A 22,365-nucleotide genomic window follows, 5' to 3' on the forward strand; every position below is an offset into this window, starting at 1 on the left:
TTGAAATGGTTGTTTCAACAAGACAATGACCCAAAACACACTAGTAAACGGGCAAAGTCTTGGTTCCAAACCAACAAAATTAATGTTATGGAGTGGCCAGCCCAATCTCCAGACCTTAATCCAATTGAGAACTTGTCGGGTGATATCAAAAATGCTGTTTTTGAAGCAAAACCAAGAAATGTGAATGAATTGTGGAATGTTGTTAAAGAATCATGGAGTGGAATAACAGCTGAGAGGTGCCACAAGTTGGTTGACTCCATGCCACACAGATGTCAAGCAGTTTTAAAAAACTGTGGTCATACAACTAAATATTAGTTTAGTGATTCACAGGATTGCTAAATCCCAGAAAAAAAAATGTTTGTACAAAATAGTTTTGAGTTTGTACAGTCAAAGGTAGACACTGCTATTTTTTTTAACACACCCCTTTCAACTAATTGCCCAATTGCACAGCCTTAAGAGCGTGCATATCATGAATGCTGGGTCTTGTTTGTTTTCTGAGAATCTGCTGAACCTACTGGTAACTTGTTTGCCACGTAGCAATAAAAAATATACTAAAAACCTTGATTATTCTGGTTAGTCATATTGTACTGCTATTATTTTGAACAAGACTGTATATATATATATATATATATATGTTATTTTATGTTACTTATTTCTTTTTCGTTATATTTTCTTGTTAGTATAATGTAATATGCAAAGTCCAATATAAAATAATTTAAAAAAGAAAACAATAAATGACAAACATACTTAAGTTGGGTTTTCACAGTAACATTATGCTTTTATTTAAACTGACATACAACAAGATTATTGGTTTCCTTTAAAACTGGGAGCTATATTACCATACTGGTTGAAGAGCTACGTGCTCACGTGCACCTGTACGATTAACAGCTAAAACCAGCAATCCAGGTTAGGTAAGTTTAAAATTACCGTCATTGGAATTATACACAAATATTTTAGGCATGGGCTTGTGCAAAAGAACAAACAACACCATAACATTTTTGCAAGTGTTCTCTTTAATAAAATAATTCTTTATAATTTTTATGATTCAAAACGGTTGCTTGAAAAGACAACTAGTGCACAATAATTACTGGCTCAGAGTGAATAGATTTAAAAAATAGATTATCTTATACATTTCATGAGATCATCTTATAAATTTCATTGCACTGGTTTGGTAAATGTTCCTGCTGACATCAAAAACGGATTATTTTAAATTCAGTGAGGAGGGCTACAATAAGGAAGACGACATAGAAGATCAGGAGAAAAATGCCATAGACTCGATTCAGGTGGAAACACTGCATAGGAACCAGTATGAAGGATAAGACCAGAGATAGACCCAGAGCTCCAGACAGAACCCAGCACAGCATGCCCTCCGGCTCCAGCTGAACAAAGCACACAGACACATCTTATCTAAAACACTAGTAGCATTAACCTAACAACAACAAAAAAATACTTGTGACATGTGCTTACTATCTAGCTATATATGTATGCTCTTATTAATGAAAGCCAAGACAAAGCATAAATCATACCATCACAACATGACTGCTGTGGAACATCTGCAGCAGGCAGCCCAGACCCACACCAATCAGCACATCTGAGACAGTTAAAGCCAATCTCTACAAACACATCTCTGTGGTAATGGGTCAAAAGTATTTACCTAAATAATAATATACCTAAAGATTTAAAATATTGCAAATAATTGATATAATTATGATTTAAAGCACAGTTTTTAAAAGCACATGCACAAAGTTTTAAAAAGCCCACAAGTTAAAAGATACTGAAGATAATGCCCCCAAAACAGGCTGAGATGGCCATCCGTGGGTATCCCTGACGGGCTATAGTAATATCTGCAAAGCAATCTGTAAAAAAAAAAACCACACACATCTCACATCTGGCCTAACACTGGTAAAGGTATACAAGTAGGTGCTTCATTGTTTAATGTGCATGATCTTTTCCATAGAAAATTATATTAAAGGGATACTGCTATGGGCAAAAACATTTGCATCTATACATTTCCTTTATTAATATGCTTGTTCCCAAAAGTTAAACACATGACTTTTGCATTGCTAACCCAATACTCTACTAGCTGAGCTACAGGAACATTGTGTGCGTTTACATGCACAGAATAAGCGGATAAATATCAAAGCATAGAAAACTGTTTTCATGCGTGTTTTCTGATAAGTGGGGAAATATCACATTCATAAACATGGATGAATCGCCTGCGATTATAAATGCGATATTTCCCGGCTTGTCATTGAACTACGGCTCTGTGTAGTAAATGCCGCTCCATTTGAAAGCAGCTGATGGCGATTTATTACTAATCAAGGAACCGGCTTTTTTTTAATCACGTGCAATTAATCATGCAGCCCTAGTTTAAATGCAAATCAATAAACCGGCTATGCAGAAAACTGCGTTTACATGAGATTTGGAGATTTGTCAGGTTTCTGATTTGTCAGGTTTGTGATTTCAGATCACCGCAATGATTGCACATCTTTTTAAAGAACACAAGGGGGAGCTGCAGCGCTTGTATAAACGAGACCATATCTAACGCTACTTGACTGACAGTGTAACGCAATACATTGCAAAGCCATTTAATACAGTGGAAAAGCAACAACTTTTCAGTTTTGAAAGATATATTCATTAAATAATTACTTTTATATGTGTGTTATGTGTATTAATATTTACTGCCAGGTAAACCTTGCAAAAGATTTAATTTAAATAATCACAACAATGTGTGAAAATGATTTCATGAACAAACAAATGAGAATTAATTAATGAGAATTAAACGTCAAAGCAATAAAACAGACAATTAATCATCATAATTGTCAAAGCCCTAAAACAGGCAATTAACCATCACAATTTATTAACCGTCAGCCAAATTTCATAACCGTGACAGCCCTACCTGTAAATGTAACCGGAGTAAGAGTAAGTGATCGGCGTCAATGAGTGCGTTTACATAATAATGTGTTGGGTCATGTAAACACGTAAAACGGTTTTCTTTTATCGGGGAAAGCCCATAAAGGGCATAGGCAAAAACCGATCGGCACAGGTAGTTTTTGCTCATTACCCCCATTTCGCGTTGCATGTAAACATCCTAACCGGCTTTCTCGCCGTTTTCTTAATGTATGAAAATAAAAGCTCATGTTACATTTACATGTTCAGCAGACATGAGAAGAGATACAACAATATAGCTTAAGACACATTTCCCGTCGGCTATTTGAAGTACTATTATGTACTATACACAGTGACGTCACTGCCTGCTAGACCCTGACAAATCTCCAAGTCCCATGTAAACACAGTTGTCTGCACAGCCGATTGATCTATTGATTTGCATGTAAACGCATGAAACAGGTTTCTATAATAAGAAAATGAATCCACTTATTCTGTGCATGTAAACGCACTCATTGTCGTGTGTGTATTTTCATGCTAATAGTGTGCATACCTCCGATGCTGTTGCCCCAGGCTAACAAGGTGAGCCCCAGAACAGTGTTACTGAGACTGAGAACAATCCCCAGCAAGTGCAGCACACTGACAATCTCAGACGCCACAGTACTGATCCACAGCGCACTGACCACAAAACCAAGGAAAGAAAAGAGCTACACATACAAACACCCCCCAAAACAAAACAAAAAAATTGTGAGTAACGTGCATACCAGATGTAAGATATTCTGATCAAATAAGTAAAACAAACAAAAGTTCATACAAAGTGGTATGCAGGAGGATGTTCGTTTGTGGTAGTGAAGAACACAATGCCAGATAGGAAGAATCCAATACAGGCTATGAGCACCCACACTGGAAACTCTCCTTCAATGAGGTATATGCCATCTAGAATGAAAAAGACAGATTGGTTATTTTAAATCTCACAAATGTAGCCCTAAAAAATGTATAAAGCATTATAGCAAAGAAACACAGTGGGTCCTCTGTAATTTATTTTATATAAAGGCGTCTACTGTCTTTCGATTGAGAAAAAGCACAATTTACTCAAAGATCATGATGTATGTACTTTCACTTCTCCCACATTCGTCAGTGACACTTCAATGTGAGGTGAATGCACTTGTATACATAAATGGATCTGTATAGGATTTGGCATGCACTATTCATATTCCTAATATGCACAGACATACTGTAAACTATGTTTGTACTACAATCTTTTCAGCATGGATACAAATATTTTTGTACTCCATTATTAATTAATAACGCCCACAGCTTTCTCTGCTATTTGGACTATAACCAACAATAACCATACGGTTCACATTTACTCATCAAATGCACTGAAGAGATTGCTGGGACACCAGTTTGTTTTTATGGTTTATGAAATGTCAGACTCACAGACTCCAGACTGGAAGGTGAGCACACACACCAGTGGCCCAGTGATTATGTGAAGACAGTTAAGAGGCCGTTTCCAGTTATGATCCTCTTTATCTGTGTCCACCACTGGAACTGTCAGCAGTAAGAGCATTTCTACAGGCACCTAACAAAGTCAGGAAGGAAAGGAAGGTTGGAAAGCATGCATCACATTTCCACTAGTGAACCAAGTTACCAAAAGTCCAAAAATAACACAGGCACACATATAGACGGTTTCAGCAGTAACAACATAAACACACGGCTTTCGTGGTCATCACGTAACTTCCGGTAAACTCTGCCAAGAATAAATAACAACGTCCTTTTAAAGTAGTTTATTTATATAACAAGCAAAATAAACAATACGTAGATAACATAGGAACCCAAAATATTTGTTTAAGAGTTCAGTTTCAGCAACTAGTTAGACCATTAAACAAACAGAAAAGTTCGGACCACGTGTGCCCGTTGAAACTGTCGGTTCCTGCCAACTGAGTTTATAACTTGCCAAAATCAAGAAGATTCTTGTATTATAAACTTTAATTTAATATCGCTGCGTCAAAACCACCTACTTCCACACTATATAGTAGGCAAAAAGCACTTGGCGAGGCGAGTAGTAATTCATAGTATTCGAAAATAACATTCTGGCAAGATCATTATTCATTCGATGGACACTTTACTATCCTGTGAGCCCCGGGGGAGGAGTTGTACGAAATTTTTATTCAAATATGTCTGAAGCTTGTTTAACGTCATTTCAGTTAACAACGAACTTCTTGTTATAACGACGTATTTCACGTGATCATCAAGTCAACATGGCAAATGCAGTATGTCTGAATTTATTCTTACTATCCATATTCATACTACATAGCAGTGGTGCGCAATCCTCATCCTGGGGGCCCCACTGCTCTGCACATTTTTATTGTCTCTCTATTATCTGACAGACTCAGGTTTCATTTAATGAGATCTCTGCTAATGAGCAGATGACTTGAATTAGCTGTGTTAAATAAGGCAGACATAAAAAATGTGCAGAGCAATGTGGCGGCAGGAACAGGATTGACGCAATTACGCCTCTGAGGCTGAGCGGAACTAAACTTCCAGTCTCTGTTTAATGGTCTGACTAGTTGCTTAACTGAACTCTGCAACAAATACCTGGTCGAAAATAACAAATGTTTCAGTTTTCTAAAGATGATGAAAGACGAAAGATTATGGATTACCACTATTTGATGGGGGGTTTAGCAGCCAATCTGTGTAGTACACATTTTTACAAGTAATGTTAGCTCAGTGTAGTTTTTGATACGCTTTAGCTATGACTTAAAGGTGCCGTGTGTAATTTTTAGAAGGATCTCTTGACAGAAATGCTAAATAATATACAAAACTATATTATCAGGGGTGTATTAAGACCTTTCATAATGAACCGTTATGTTTTTATTACCTTAGAATGAGACGTTTTTATCTACATACACAGAGGGTCCCCTAACATGGAAGTCGCCATTTTGTGCCGCCATATTTTCTACAGAAGCCCTTAACGGCCCTTAACTTTTTTACTAAGTTGTCTCCGTCAATTACATGTTTTTCCAGTAGCGGCTACCATAGCTTCTCTATGCTTTTCAAAAATGAGGGGTGAGCAGTGGACTGAGCCGTTGTTGGCAATTCGAAACCTCACCACTGGATGCCGCTAAAATTTACACAATGCACCTTTAAACTAAGGTAATCTACTTGTTGTTTATTTTGCATGTTATCAGAAATAAACTACTCTAAAGGGACTTTGCTGTCGTTGATTCTTTGCGGAGTTTACAGAAAGCTGCATGTGTTCCACGAAAGCCATTGTTTATGTTGTCACTGCTAATACCGTCTATAGTACCTATTGTTTTAACTGTCCATAAGTCAGTACTTCATTTTATTCAGTACCTACTGTCACAGTATGCGATTTCGGACGAAGGGTATGTCTCTTTTAAATAGTGAAGCCAGAAAGTGATTATTAAATTGTGTTAAGTGTGCACATTTTACCTTGATTGCTTTGAGGAGTCTCCTACTCCAGTGTTTTCTCCTCCAGGTCCTGCTGTCTACCGGGTTAATGGCATTTAGGAAAATCTGAGTGGTTGATAGAGTGTAAGGCAGCAAAGGCTCATACTCGCCATCTGAAAAGCACATTTATTATACATCCAAGAATCTCAAATGGACTTTCAAGCCAACAATCATAAAATTTAGATGGTGAAATGTGTTTCCAAATCCTGGTCCTCAAGTACCCCCTTCCAGAAAGTTTTAGATGTCTTCTCATTTAAAACACCTGATTCAACTAATCAGTCTCCTTTCAGAATGGATAACATGTCTCCCTAACAAGTTGTTGAGTAAAATCAGATTTGTTAGATAAGGAGACATCTATAACTTTCTGGAAGGGGGTACTGGAGGACCAGGATTGGGAAACACTGCTTTACACCAAACAAGCTTCTTCAAAGTTAGAGACTTATGAAACTTTGAACTTTTCATTGATTACTACAGTATTACCCAATAAACACATTACTTATGCAGGCAAACCCCATATTTCTGAATGAGTAAAATCGAGATCTAGAATCTAAGATAAATCCCACACACATGCATTATGAAACCCCAGACATAGTTCAATCGTTTGAGATGAAGTTACCCACCACTGGCTTGAATGCTGCCACCTTCCCGGTGTAAATCAGAAGGGAGAATATCTTCTGAAATGGCAAAAAAATCATCACTCATTAATCTTTCTGCCCAGTGATGTGACTAACACAGCAAAAACTGAAACTGGGTTTTTCCAGCTCAAAGTGAACACTAGCATACGGATGACCTCAAAATTGTCAATTTAGGTACAGTTACAATTTGGGTACAATCTTCTTCAATTGACGAAGCTTTGGAGTTTATTTCTGAAGGTGTAAACTGTGCAAAACTTCGAAAAGACGTATAACGTATAGAGCTGTTAACTAAGTTTTCTGTTCCAATACCTTTAAGTCCAGTTAGTTTTAAAAATATATGACATACTCTGAAGAATAATTTCAGAGGGGTTTATAAGTGTGCGATGTGTGTTTAAATATTCTTATGTTGAGCAAGACTCCAGCCACTGTACCCTGTTCTCTGTCCGAGCTCTCCAATGAGCCATTTAGCTGGTGCTTCTGACGATTGTATATATATGCACTCACAACCACAGCCAAAACGTACGCAAAATACAGCCCCAGAAAGCCTGCAGAAAGGAAAATAAAGGAGATGGAGAGAAGGAAACATGCTGGATAGCTCTCAATATATTAATAATGCAAGTCAACATTAATCTTTGAACAGGCATTGGCAAGTATTACATAAAAATATGCAGCAAAGAAATATGAAGATTTGAGAAAATTTGCAAAATAAAAAGATGTGGAACATCCAAAAATAGGTCATAGCATAGATCTAATAAAAAAAGATTATCGGACCCACGGTCTCTCCCAGGGAAATGTGGCCTTTATAGAGGATAGTGAAGGTCCAAAACACTGACACCATATAAAATATAACATCACGAAGGAACGGACGGGACGCCACAGTGAAAGGTTTCACCAAGGCAACACCCCCAGCAACAACTGTTGTCACAAAGATCCCTGCACCTAGAAAAAGTAACAACAACAGTACAAAATCAAATTCAGCATTAATGGAAAAATGTTAATGCAGCATTAGATAATACAAACAATACATTAATGTAACATTATGGTAATGTACTTTATGACTAAAAGTTAATGAATGTGCTTAAGGCAGAGATTTAACCGTTGGTTGAGTAGCCTACTTTAAAAATGCTGATCATCACTTACCAAACAATGCACCAATAGCAAGACCAGCAGTTTGAGGGCGAGAGAAAGCAGCCATGGCACTGAACACATCCGGAGCACCATTTCCAAGTGCCAGGAACGTCACTCCCTGTTTACCACCATCATCACGGAAAACAACAATGAACAAAATTCCATAAACAGACATTTTAAGTTGTTTTCACAAACCTTTCTCTCTGAAAGCAAATCTATCACTTAACACACAGACCATCTCACACTCACTCATGCACACAAAACATTTTTACACACTCCTTCAAAATACACACAGACACACACCACTACAGACTCATTCATGCACAAACTACTTGCACAAGCACACCAACAGCAATAAAGACTCTTTTAAACACAGTACAAAATAGACTGGAGTATATACTGGCATATAAAACGTTACTGGATTATGAGTTTAAACAAAAAATAGTTTAGAAAAGTGTGCTATGCTCTTCACTCCAGAGTTTCACAGCGCTATGATGAGGAAACAGGATATCTACAGCTGATGTGGGCATAACTGTTGTCACGTTTTAATCTTTTAAAGGATACGGCCACATTATGAGTCAGTCTTAGTGTTGAGGAGATGGCTGAGAGGTTTGGGCAGAAACTACAAAACAAAAAAGAGCATTTTAGTACCTCACATTACAAAGTACGCTACAGAACATAAAGTACTAAACACATCCTATTTGTAATGATACGACATAATTACATAACAGCCATCATTCCTGTACCATATAACTAGCTGACGTCTGCTTTTTTTAAAAGCAGAACCTTTTTAACTCACTGTTAAAATTACAGATGCACATTGTCTTAGTCACATGAGTAAATGGGGAAGTGGATTATAAAATCTAAATTAAATTAACACCATGCCCATGAAGACTGGGGTCATGCTGTGGTAGTAGAGGAAAAGAAGAGGAACCGAGTAATTTTTTTATGCAATTTCTTTCTAAAGACAAAATGTGCAATGCAAATGGGATCCAATGTGAAACTATAAACAAGCCAACCCATATTCAAAAGACTGGATATGCAGTAAACCAAATAACCTTTTTAACATTCTTACAAACTCACAAGTTTGATGCAATCAATCCAAGAACAAGGAACAAAATTAACAGCCACAGGACCTGATGGGAAAAGAGGAAATGCAAAAACTTTCACATAAAGTGAGTGTACAAGATACAATGTAATATTACAGCCTGATGCCTTATTGATATGTAAAAAATAATGTGTTGCTCTCCAGAAACACACCAAAATGCAGCTCAATTATGTGCTGAACAGTTTAAAGTAAGCAGTGTTGACACTAAATGTGTCCTTACATAAAGTGTGATAACTAGGGGCAGTAGAGGAGGTGAGAACAGGCAGAAGGTGATCCAAGGGTAGTTAATAAATCCTTGATCTGAAGTACAGTCCGACGTGTTCTTCACAAATTCACATCTTTGACTGTCAGACAGATTCATCACCACATCACACTGCAAAACAGATCAACACGTGCAACTTTGCAAGCTTCATTATGACCCCTTATGAAAATCAACCATCATTTTACTAAAGTAACCATAGTTTAACTATAGTACTTATACTAAATGTACTCATAGTTTGACTAGGTTATTGCTAATACAAATAGTCTGCCATAATGGTTACTGCACCAGTAAACCAAAGTTAATTTCCAGATGACAAACCAGGTAAACAAGGAAGTGTAGCTGGAATGCACTAATCGATCAATGTTATATAATACAGAGTTGTAATTCTCATGTCTTACACCACATGAATTTATTTTATGGTAAATAAATCTAAATCGAGCAGTGTGTCATAATTATTAAAAAAAAATGCACATTCTGTTACAAAATATATTAGGGTCAAATTATGGCTTATTTATAATCAAGTAATCTGGTATAAATACAGATGAGTTAAATGGCAGTAAAATGCATTATGGTCATTGGTGATACTGTATATATGGATCAAAACAGCATGAAGATAAAACAACTCGGGTTTAATCTACTAGTATAAGTTTTGGCCTGCGAAAAGTTAACATAACTTATAAAAAATTTAAAATTGATTATTTAAGTAAAAGTAACATAATAATATGTTGATTTGACAATAATATTTTGTTTACAGTGTAGGCTAACCTAAACAAGTTAAACTTTTTTATTTTAAAGAATTGTTTTATTTTATTTGTTTCAGATGTTCAACTTATCTAACATTGTTAAAGAGATTTGTAGTCTTAAATGTAAAGGTAAAATGTACAAATGATGTCTAAATTTTGACATATTGTTTTGACAGCTGTCATGCGATTGCCATCATACTGTTGGGTGATTGAGAGGTCCCTCTCCTAAAGTAACATCAGCCCAGATTGAATTTGTCGTTTACATATACATATACATATTTTCATATACATTTTAGCTAAAAAACGGCCATTTGAGCTTGGTCCAGTATTTTGTAAACCCAATTGGGCGTCCTCACCTCGTCCGCATTGCGGATCAATACTGACCCTCAATTTCCACCGACTGCGGAACGGCTGCAGAGCGGGTCCGCTGCGTTACGGCTCCGCACTCGGCCGTCCGTCAATACCCACCGGATCCGTATTTGTTGCAGAGCGGCTGCGTGCTGAAGTGACGAGGACCCGTGAGTTCTCGCAAATTCACATGAAGATCGCGCGATATCTAGTTCCGTCTCCGCCCATTATGACGTTGAATTATGACGTTATTACAAACCAGCCCAGATCCCAACACGAGATCTCGTGAATTCAGGTATGCTCACGCGATAAAGTCATGGCTCCGCCCTGCGGAGCGGTCCGGCATCCGTCAAAAATAGAAGCTCTGCGTATTTGTGCCGGAGGGCTGCGGATGGCCGGAGCTGTGACGGATTCGGAACGCAGTCAGTGGAAATACACACATTGACTTGAATGGAAACCGATTGACTCCGCCGCCGTTCCGCAGCGGATCCGCAGCCGCTCCGCAGTCGGTGGAAATTGAGGGTCAAGTGTAGGCATTTCCAGCAGCCACGAGTTGCGTGTTTGAGTAAACAAACTCCTGGCAGCTCACGCGATCCCATGGCAGGGCAAGGGTGCAAAACAACACAAAAAGCACAGCACGCATTTGTAGGAAGACACTGCTCTAACATTTCTTTTCAATTCCTTACTTCAATGTAACCCCATATTTATCAAAACAGCAACTGCTGAATTGTAGAAGATCGGCATTCAAGTTTTGGCTGTGTGCGTCTTCCTTCGGTGTGATAATCTCCATATATTTAGATGCCCTAAATCTGTATTCAAAATGACGCAGGATTATACATTCATAGTGTTAAAATAAAGTGCCGATTAAATGGCAAGTCAGTAAAATGTACTTCCTACATATTACGTAGCGTCGTGACGAGGTGCATGAGGCGTGTTATCTGCGTTTCTATCCTCCCCTTAAAGAAACATCCCACAATTTTTGGTTCTCATAACAAAACGTTCCCCTAACGTTAGATTTTTTTGTTCCCATAACGTTATTTTTCAAGGTTTGTTTTTTGGTTAGCCAGAAAAGTTTTCTTTATAAAAATAGAACTTTATTTTTAGGTAAGTTTAATGTTCCCCTAACTTTATTCTAACGTTCTGCTAACGTTAGCGGAACATGATTTTAACATTATGGGAAGGTTAAACTAACCTAAAAAGAATGTCCTATTTTCGTAAAAAACTTTTCTGGCTAACAAAACAAATTAACAAATTAAACAATGTAGTGCTGTTGGTTAGTAGCCTTTTTTTCTGAGATTTAATTACACAGAATTTATAATGAATTTACGTTTTTTATAAAATGGCATTAATCTGGGACCCCCTGGCACTATCGCAGAGCCCCCCAGAGGGCCACGGCCCCCAATATGAGAACCACTGCCTTATCACATCACACATTGTATTTAGATAACATTGTATTTTATCAAATTTTTAAATAACCAGTGACTTCAACACAATAAAAAAGACTTAAAACAGATATTTATTGAAAAGGAATAAACATTTAATGATAATTCACTTTAGGCGAGTAGATTAAAGTCAATGTGATCAGACACGTCCTCACGTGGGGTGATGCTAATGACGCAATATGGGCGACGCGATATGGGCGTTTGCGCACCGCCCCGTGTGAGAACCCGTCTGATCGCATCTTTGCATTGACTTAAATCTACTCGTGCAAATCGTTGAACTCGCATCTGGTGTGAACCCACAGTAAAGTCACGTACACACCAAACGCGGGCATCACGTTACTCACTCTAGATTACTCACGGGGTTTAACTTCGTGCCATGCAAATTTTTGGCTCAAGTTGAATATTTTTAACTTTGGCGAAGACGTGTTTGAGGCGAATAGGGGGTGTTTTCGCTGCAAACGCGCCACACATATCGCGTCACTCGCATCGCCCCACTCGAGGACCCGTCTGATTGCGTCTTTGCATTGACTTTGTATGTAATCTACTCGCGCAAATCGTTGAACTCGCGTTTGGTGTGTATGCCCCATAAGTTAAAAACGAAATGACCATTATTTTTTTATTAAGTGAATTCGCGCTTTTTGCTGAGCACAAGAGAAAGCGGGTACTCGTGAAGACCAGTGTTGCCAGATTGGAAGTGTCCAAGGATTGGAAATGTCCACAGTTAATGTCAGAAATCTTCAGCAGGAATAAACTCCCGTTAAAAATCACGCCATTAGTTTACATAGAAACATTGCATGGTGCTTTTCAAAGCAACGTTATAAAAACTTTTAAATTAAGAAAGAAAAACGTTTGTAAGTTTAGGTCACTTGAACAAAAGTATCTTGACCGTGATCTAAATATGTTTGTGTCTGAAATTAGTTATGTAGACTAAAATTATTGTCCAAATATAAGCTTCTTTTAATACAAAACTAAAAGTAACACTGTTTATAACTTCAAAAAGCTTCTAAATAAAACACTGAATATGCTAAAATATAAGTTTTTAGTAGGGGTGGGAAAAGATTAATCGCGATTAATCGCATACAAAATAAAAGTGATTTTTGGCATAATATATGAGTGTGTCCTGTGTGTAATTATTATGGACATATAAATACACATATATTCATGTATGTATTTAAGAAACAATTACATGTGTATTTATATTTATTTGTAGTTTTATATATTCTATATTATATATAAATAAGTAAAAATTATATACAAATGAAAAAAATCCAAATATATTTATGTATGTGTGGTTAAATATACACAATAATTACACACAGTACACACACATATATTATGCAAAAAACTTTTATGTTGTATGCCATTAATCTTTTCCCAGCCCTAGTTTTTAGTTATTTTGGAGTGTTTTTAGTCACAACATAACTTATGGTCTCTCTCTTTTCTGTGAAGATTTAAAAATTCTTTTTAGGCTGCTGTTTCCTGGCTGCTGTTCCCTGGCTGCTGTTCCCTGGTTGCTGTCCCCGGCTGCTGTTTGCATGTTCTTTGGCTGCTGTCGCCTGTCTGCTGTCCTCTGGCTGCTGTTTGCATGTTCACTGGTTGCTGGTCCCTGACTGCTGTCCCCTGGCTGCTGTTTGCATGTTCACTGGTTGATGGTCCCTGGCTGCTGTCCCCTGGCTGCTGTTTGCATGTTCACTGGTTGATGGTCCCTGGCTGCTGTCCCCTGGCTGCTGTTTGCATGTTCATATTATTTAACAATAATATCAAAAAAATTATGTCATTTCTTGTAAATATTTTTTCACATTTGAAATAATTTATTCATACCATATTGGTTTAGACATTATGACTTTAATTATGACTCAGGATGCAAACAAATCTTGCATACCTTACGAAAAATAACCATGGTTTTATTGTGGTAAAAGTGTAGTAACCATGTTTTTTGATTGTATTGATTACTATCAGCAAAACCATGGTTTTACTACACTAACCATGGTTTAACAATGGTTTTTGAAAAACATGGTTGTCAAAATCATGGTTATTTTGTGAGTACCATGATTTTACTACAGTAACCATGTTTTTTTTTTGGTTTAACTGTAATAAAGCCATGGTTAATTTTCGTAAGGGGTATCATTTTTTACATGGCCAAATGTTTTAGGGCTGTCGCATACATTTTTTCTCTATTCGCTCAAATTGCGTTAAAAAGTTTATCTTTGGTCGCTCCAGCCAGGCAGTTAACGCGCATGTGCTCTTGTAATGTTTCTATGGCTACCAGTCAGCTTCTGCAGTGACGGAATGACTTTGACAATTGGCTCTTTTATTTAGAAGGCGGGACTTATTCTGCCATACCGCGCGTTTTGCACTGTAGGCTATTTGCACTTTCTCCAATTTTTATAATAATATTATAAATTGACCGTCTTGCTGTTATAGCTAAAGCAGACTTTTGCTCAAAGAACACAGTAAAGCTAACGTCAGCAGCCATGGCACTGAACGAGGAATCGTTATTATTGTCATGGTCTTGCCAGAACGATGTGATAGATTCTGGTCTGAGTTCATATGGCAAGATCATGGCAGTACTGTGTTCTGTGTGGGGATACGTGGAGTCATATTGTGTGTGTGGTTTCCACATGTTCCCCGTGTCTTGTCACTGTCATGGTCTTATCAGACCTTTGTGTTAGATTCAGGTCTGATTCTAGGGCAAGATCATCATGGCAGTACTGTGTTTTGTGTGGGGACATGTGGAGTATCATTGTTTGTTTTGGCCACGTGTTCCCAGTGTCTTGTCACTTTTACCCCACTCTTTGTTCGGTTCCCGTGTTGCGTGGTTGTTTCGTGTCCATTGGATTACGTGTTTCAGTTGGATGTGTATTGTCGTCGTCTTCGTGTGGATGTTCCCTTGTTTAGCCTGGATTTCACCACTGCTCACCACTCCACCAACGCCGCACTCAATACCATCATCACCAAGTTCCACCGTAGTCATCGCCATCATTGCCAACAACACCGGATTGTGCTACTTCCGCTCTTCGGGTTCGGGTGCAAATTTTTGGACCCGTGTAGACCTGTAGGCAGTACCCTTTTAATTAAAAGGTCCTAATACTGTTTAGATAATGTATACATTTAGTACCTTTGAGGTAACATGCACTCTTTGGTACCAATATGTCTGAGGTACTAGCATGGTGCAAACCCAGCTAACAGAAAAAAGTTCCAAGAACGTTCCCTGAAAGTTCCCAACGCTCCCAAACACGCTCTGCCAACGCCAAAAGTGTCCAGTTTTCTTGACGTTCTAAGAACGTTTTTGTGTTGTCTCAATGTTAAAGGAATGTTACATTTACCATTTTTAAACGTTATGACAATGTCATGTTTTAATGTTCACACAATGTTTAAAACAACAACTGTTTATTATATTGACTTATATGATTGTTATGTAAATGATAGAGAAACATTGCATTTAATTATATATATATATATATATATATATATATATATATATATATATATATATATATATATATATATATATATATATATATATATATATATATATATATATATATATATATATATATATATATATAATTTTATTATATTTATTATATATTTTTTGAAACATTATTTCTGAATGTTCAGCAAATACACCGCTGCAGAAAACACAATTCACTTATTAGGTTTAGATGTTGACGTTTTGTTTCATTTTAAGTCACCATTATTGTGATTAGTGTTTGTTTTAGTTGGGCTCTTGACCCTTGACTTTTGCTTGCTAGTTTTTTCCCTGGTTGTGTTAACTTTGTGATGATACACCACATTTGTTATGAACATGTAAACTTAATAGTATAATTCTGTGGTGGTTGGTATAATTGTAAAGATAATCACTTAATTAAATTACTAATCAAAAGTTTATTTTCTGTCAATAATGTAAATGAGATCCAGCACTTTCACAGCAGTTTGTCATTAAAGAGTTTTAGAAACTTTGAACAAAAAATATCCACTATTTAATTGGGACGTACAAACATCAAGAATCAGACTATGAATCTCAAACATGGTGACAATTACATGAAAAACTTCATGCTGCAATGCATGCTGGGTATCAACAAATTACAAATCTCATTCAGGACTCCCAGCATGCACTGCAGCATGGATAAATAATGATTTTTTTTTACAATTTTCTTTGTCACCATGGTTGAGATTCATAGTCTGATTCATGATGTTTGTGAATCCCAATTATGCAGCAGATATTTTTTGTCCAAAGTTTCTAAAACTCCTTAATGACAAACCGCTCTGAAAGTGCTGTATCTCATTTACATTGTTGACAGAAAGTAAGCTGATTTGATAAGTAAATTAATTAGGGATGATTTTTTCCCATTATGTACCAACCACCACACCACAGAATTACACTACTAACTTGACATGTTCATAACAAATGTGGTGAGTTAACACAACCAGGGAAAAAAATAGCAAGCAAAAGACAAGGGTCAAGAGCCCAACTAAAACAAACACTAATCACAATAATGGTGACTTAAAATGAAACAAAACATCAGCATCTAAACTTATATATAATAGATATATAATATATATATAATATATAATAAATATAATAAAATAATTTAAATATAAAAAATAAATATAATAAATGCAATGTTTCTCTATCATTTACATAACAATCAAAGAAGTCAATATAATAAACAGTTGTTGTTTTAAACATTTTATGAACATTAAAACATGACATTGTCATAACGTTTAAAAATGCTAAAATGTAACATTCCTTTAACGTTGAGACAGCACAAAAACGTTTTTAGAATGTCAAGAAAACTGGACACTTTTGGCGTTGGCAGAGCGTTTTTGGGAACGTTGGGAACTTTCAGGGAACGTTCTTGGAACTTTTTTCTGTTAGCTGGGAAGGTGTACTTTTTTGAAAAGGTACCGCCCAAGTGAAAGATATAGAGACCATTTATTGACCATTCTTTCTAACAGTGCATATTCATATTGCTTGAATGTTTTTGAAACCATGTTTCAATTTACTTCCATTAGTATTTTAACTTAAAAAATATTTAATCATTAAAACAGATCTAATCTACCTTTCTCTTCAAAAGTGTTTTCTGTTATGAATAACCAATCCATTTAAATAGTGTTTTTGAAATGCATCTCTTGAACTGCATCACAATATTTATATAGTATATAACTATATATATTATATATATTATATAGTATATATTATATAGTAAACAACCCCCATATAGCAATTTTGTTCTGGCCCAGCTCCGGCCCACACAACCACATTTTCCTCTGCCCACATACAACAAAGAATGACGGCCCAACAGTGGCCTAGATCTGCATTAAAAACATGGGCCCAAAACCAGACCAGACCTGTGCCAGAACAGGTTCTAACATCGGTACCAATTTTCAACCAAAGATTAACCATAACCATAGGTCTGAATAACTGAGGTGCTTATTCTAAAATGAATTAGTGACCTTAGATGTGTGTTTTGGGTCACAATTATGTTAAAAGATTGTCTAATGTGTAACAATCATATAAAGGGATGCAAACATTTACGTGATTCATGTAATATAATGTGTTATTGTTGTCCGTGTGATGAGACAAGAACCATTTTCAATTGTGTTTTTCAACAGCTGTTTTCAATTGTGAGCATATTATAATGAAGTAAATGAATCTGATTACCTGATCTTCCTGATGTTAGAACAAGTTTTTAATAATATTTGAAAATGTATTTTTGTAATGTTTTAAAATGGATTTCATTTTCTTTTTGGTGAAAGTGTGTCAATGTCAGGTCTGTGCTCATCAAGACAGGAAGACTTTAGAGTGGGACAAATGAAGGATTATGGGTTTTATTTTCCAGTACTCAAAACATAAAGGTAAATTGAATGTTGAGGCTCATTTTGGCATCTTAGCATTAATATATCAAAAGATTACTCTATATATAGTGTGATTTCAGGAAAAGCTGATAAATACAAAGCGCTAGACAGTGGTTTTATTGATAAGAACTGACTAATTTTCCTTGTAATCATTTGCTGTCTGCTTCAGGTAAAGAAGTAGGACGAGAGGATGCCGACAGGACCGGAGGAGGTGACATACAAGTTAGTGACATTACATCAGGGTCACCAGGGTAACTTGTTTGCTTCCTTTTGTGTGTTATTTAATTTTGACAAACTCCAGAATCAATACTTGACAAATCTTTACAATTATATCTGCAAAGCCGAAAATCTTATAGCTGGATAAAGTATGACAGCAATTGTGAAGACCTTAGACTTGTGTGTGTTAAGCTGGCTTTAGAGTTGGTTTCACATACACATGAAGTTGTCATAGTGTTTTTAAATTAACTTAACTAACTAAGTTCAGTTTGGTTCAAACAGATTTTTACCCACGGTAATTAATTTCAATTTCAATTCATGCTAATATGTTCATATTAATTAAAACTTCTGTATTCGTGTATAGCTGGTAATTTGGGCAAACTACACTACGTAAGAGAGAAAGTCCTTTCAACGTACATCGTACAAAGGTCAAAATTATGGTACAAATAATTATCATACATCTGGCAACACACGCAGGGTAAGCATGTGCAGAGGAGCATGTGGATATCGGACGTGCACACTAAAGGAATAATGGGTTTAATTATGCTTTCACTTAATTTCCTCAACAAAAAAAAAGAGAATGTTCTGTATAAGTTATTTTAGGTTATTTAAAATTAACCCCTCTGCAACGTTATGGGAACCTTATTTTATGGTTCAAAAAAATAACCATTAGAGAACATCCGTATAAGTTTTTTAGGCTATTTTTTAAAATAACCACCCTGCAATGTTATGGGAACGTTATTTTATGGTTCCAAAAAGAAACAAAAAAAGAACGTTCCCAGAACTTTATTTTTGGTTCCCAAAAAATAACCAAAAGATAACCAAAAACTAACGTTAGGGGAACGTTCTGTGTTTGCTGGGATGTCACTATTTTCAGTATAATTGCAATGGGATCTACAACGTTGGTCTACAATCTACAACCTCTTTATTTTGAACTTGAAGCTATATGTGACTGCTCTAACGGTTGGCAGCTGCTGATGGTGACATTTGATGAAATTAGATGTTAAGTACGGTTAGGGTTAGAGTTACACTAACCCATGGTGATTAAGCAGAACATGGAATCAGCAGAATGTCCGTCACCCGGTCTGATAAAGCTGAGTTGAAGAAATCATAGATGACAGTTGGGTCATTACCTCAGACATAGACATCATTCCCTCAAACATAGACATTACGCCACAGACACACATGGCACACAAAATTGAAAACACTTCAGGAGTTTTGAAGTTGTCATCTGATTAGTTGACTTCTACAGGATTCCCAGAGACATGTGTGTCCATAGACATGCATACTGTATGCTGCTTTTCAGAAAAACTGATTTTCTTTCCAGTCTGTGAATTCGGGCAGATTGATCAACACAAACTCAATGAGATCATATGATGTCACGTCCAAGATGGCGGACAGTTCTGTTCACCTTATGTGAACCTAAAACAAACTTTGAAGTACTACTGTATATTCTTTCATCTAGTTTAATCAAGTTATTTTCTTTACCATTTTCCAACAGTTAAATACAAATCACTTAAATGTATACAATTTATGTATGTACGCTTATAATCAGAAAACAAAACAAAACGTAAAAATTCTTGTACACACTTTGAAGTAATAAGTAAAAATATTTCAAATCAGGCATTAGGAGGGCCGGCCAAGTTTACTTGTTATAATAATGAATAAAAGGTTGCCAAATTGAGTAAAATGTTTGTTCTTTTTTCCTTAAAGAATACTTCATTTTTTTCCAATTGTAAATATTTCATACGTCTTGAAGAAGGTTTTAATGAGTAGGAAGGAGGAATTTTATTTTTCCAGTTTAGGCTCTGGCTAGCAACATCACAAAACACAATACATTAATTTGTGAGCTGTTCAAATGTATATCTGCAGGTACAACACCAAATAATGACATACTGGATCTGCTGGGAGTCTTAACATTAAAAATTGCTGATAAAAGTCTCAATTATTTTAGACCAATAGAGGGTGATGGGGGACAGTTCCAAAATGTGTGTGACAATGAAGCAGGGGCGTAGCCATAACGATCACAAGAGGCGTCCACTCCCGGAAACATCTTAGACAGTCTTTGTTTGGATAGGTGCAACCGGTGCAGGATTTTAAACTCCAGCCGACCACGTCTGAACAACTTATCAAGGTCTTAAGACTCACCTGAAAACTACAGGTATGTGATGTTTTCAAGATTGGAACTAAAATCTGCAGGACGTCAGCACTCCAGGACCGACGTTGCTTACCCCTAGAACCTCAGTATGCAACATCGGCAAGCCGAGCTGGTGACATAAAGCAGAAATAAGTTCCTTACTGGTCTCATGCAGGTTATAAGAAGGAAATGGCCTCAGATGACGTCTTGGAGTGTTCTAAATCTAGCCAGTACTTACACAGTTGTTGTGCTGTCTAAACAACTGTACATTTTGGTTCGTTCTAAATGCCAACGATATGTTTGCTCAAGTATAAATGTACTCTTCTTTAGATCCACTAAATTTGTGTCCCTGCTGCATTTCTTTGATACTGCTATCTATCGGTAAACGGGTAAAAATGATATTGTAGAGTTAGACTACCGGGGGCATTTGGGGTGTAAATTGGCAAGCACACACACTCATTTACAGTATGTATGTTGACATGCACACACATCAATGATAGCACCGACCCCCTTCTTATTTCCCCTTTGGAATTAGAAGCCTCTTGGGAGGGAAAGTCTCAAGCACACGGAAACTTAGTCTTAAATAAAAGGTCAGCCAGACAGGATGGATACGGTTTCTCCTAAAGATGACTAGTACGGTATATTTTCGGCTTGTGCATAGATTTCATGCAATTACTGCACTACATTGGTGTTTCAAATATGTTTTACCAAGGGTTGGGTCACTCTATTGGACAGAACACACTGCTGGGTTGTTTCAACTCATGGTTGAACCCATTGACAATAACCCAGCAGTTGGGTAATTTTAACCAGTGTGTTCTATAGTGAACCAACCCTTGGTAAAAAAACAGCCCAGCACATTTTAGAGAGAGAATTTTGTAGCAGCATGTGAAACCGCAAGACAAATAAGCAGTTAAAGGAATAGTCTACTCATTTTCAATATTAAAATATGTTATTACCTTTACTAAGAATTGTTGATACATCCCTCTATCATCTGTGTGCATGCATGTAAGCGCTGGAGCGCGCTGCGACGCTTCGATAGCATTTAGCTTAGCCCCATTCATTCAATGGTACCATTTAGAGATAAAGTTAGAAGTGACCAAACACATCAACGTTTTTCCTATTTAAGACGAGTAGTTATACGAGCAAGTTTGGTGGTACAAAATAAAACGTAGCGCTTTTCTAAGCGGATTTAAAAGAGGAGCTACATTTTATGGCGTAATAGCACTTTTGGGAGTACTTCGACTCGGCGCAGTAACACCCTCTCTCTCCCACTATGAGAGGGAGAAGGGGAGCGGACTTTTCAGGCGAGTCGAAGTACTCCCAAAAGTGCTATTACGCCATAAAATATAGTTCCTCTTTTAAATCTGACCCACTGACAAAAACTATGGAGGGCCACACTGTATGACTATCTGCCGCAAAAAGTCAGTTTATAAGCACGCTATTAAAATGATTATTATATTTACTGTAGTTTATACAATGTGGTTTTGTTGTACACAGCCAATTGTCTTTGACAACAACAGTACATTTGTTTATGTCCTTACATTGGGTCATATCATATGTTAAAAGCACAAGAAAAGGAATATCAAGTTATCCCCCTCGAGGACTATTTTATTGTTCAGTTTGTTCATTTAAAGATCAGCTTTGTCAAATGTTTTTTTTTTCAAAATTGCTTAGGAAAAAGAGAAATGAAATGATTCTTGAAATACTGTACATAAATGTAGCTATAAAAACCAATGTAGACTGATGTAGACAATGTAGAGATTTTATTAAAATGATATATAAAACAAGATATTAAAATTCCATCTCCGATCTTCTTTTTCTAATGGTGATGTTTTTTAAACATTCATTCATAATATTTATATACATTAATAATAAATTAGACCCACTAATTAACTCAGAGATTTATGACGTCCAGAGTGCAATAACTCAATTAGGACAGCAAGTTAAGTAAATATGTCATAAATAAGAATAACAGTCTTAAAGGAAAGGATATTTATACGTGTGAAGCTGGGAGGGGAAAGATTAGCTTTCAACAGCTCGATAGCTCATTGGTCTGCTGTGGTCACTAATTCTATAAAGAGTTATGCTGAGGCATCATTAAACACCATCAAAACTCTTTCAATA

General features: G+C 36.5%; 1 protein-coding gene across 1 annotated transcript; it reads right to left on the reverse strand.

Annotated features, from left to right (window-relative positions):
• Nucleotides 1–990: 990 nt before the first annotated feature.
• On the reverse strand, nucleotides 991–11,483 carry slc8b1 (solute carrier family 8 member B1). Its single transcript, XM_055206732.2, has 16 exons — nucleotides 11,110–11,483; nucleotides 10,593–10,618; nucleotides 9,452–9,604; nucleotides 9,207–9,259; nucleotides 8,688–8,745; nucleotides 8,136–8,241; nucleotides 7,767–7,934; nucleotides 7,427–7,540; nucleotides 6,981–7,034; nucleotides 6,343–6,473; nucleotides 4,327–4,468; nucleotides 3,701–3,822; nucleotides 3,440–3,593; nucleotides 1,776–1,856; nucleotides 1,527–1,591; nucleotides 991–1,379 (listed from the first exon to the last, which is right to left on the reverse strand). The coding sequence occupies exons 1-16, from the start codon at nucleotides 11,225–11,227 to the stop codon at nucleotides 1,191–1,193; spliced, it is 1,734 nt and encodes a 577-aa protein (XP_055062707.2). The 5' UTR covers nucleotides 11,228–11,483; the 3' UTR covers nucleotides 991–1,190.
• Between the last annotated feature and the right edge of the window lie 10,882 nt (nucleotides 11,484–22,365).

This window comes from Misgurnus anguillicaudatus, chromosome 21 (genome assembly GCF_027580225.2).
Source record: "Misgurnus anguillicaudatus chromosome 21, ASM2758022v2, whole genome shotgun sequence".
Taxonomy (NCBI): domain Eukaryota; kingdom Metazoa; phylum Chordata; class Actinopteri; order Cypriniformes; family Cobitidae; genus Misgurnus; species Misgurnus anguillicaudatus.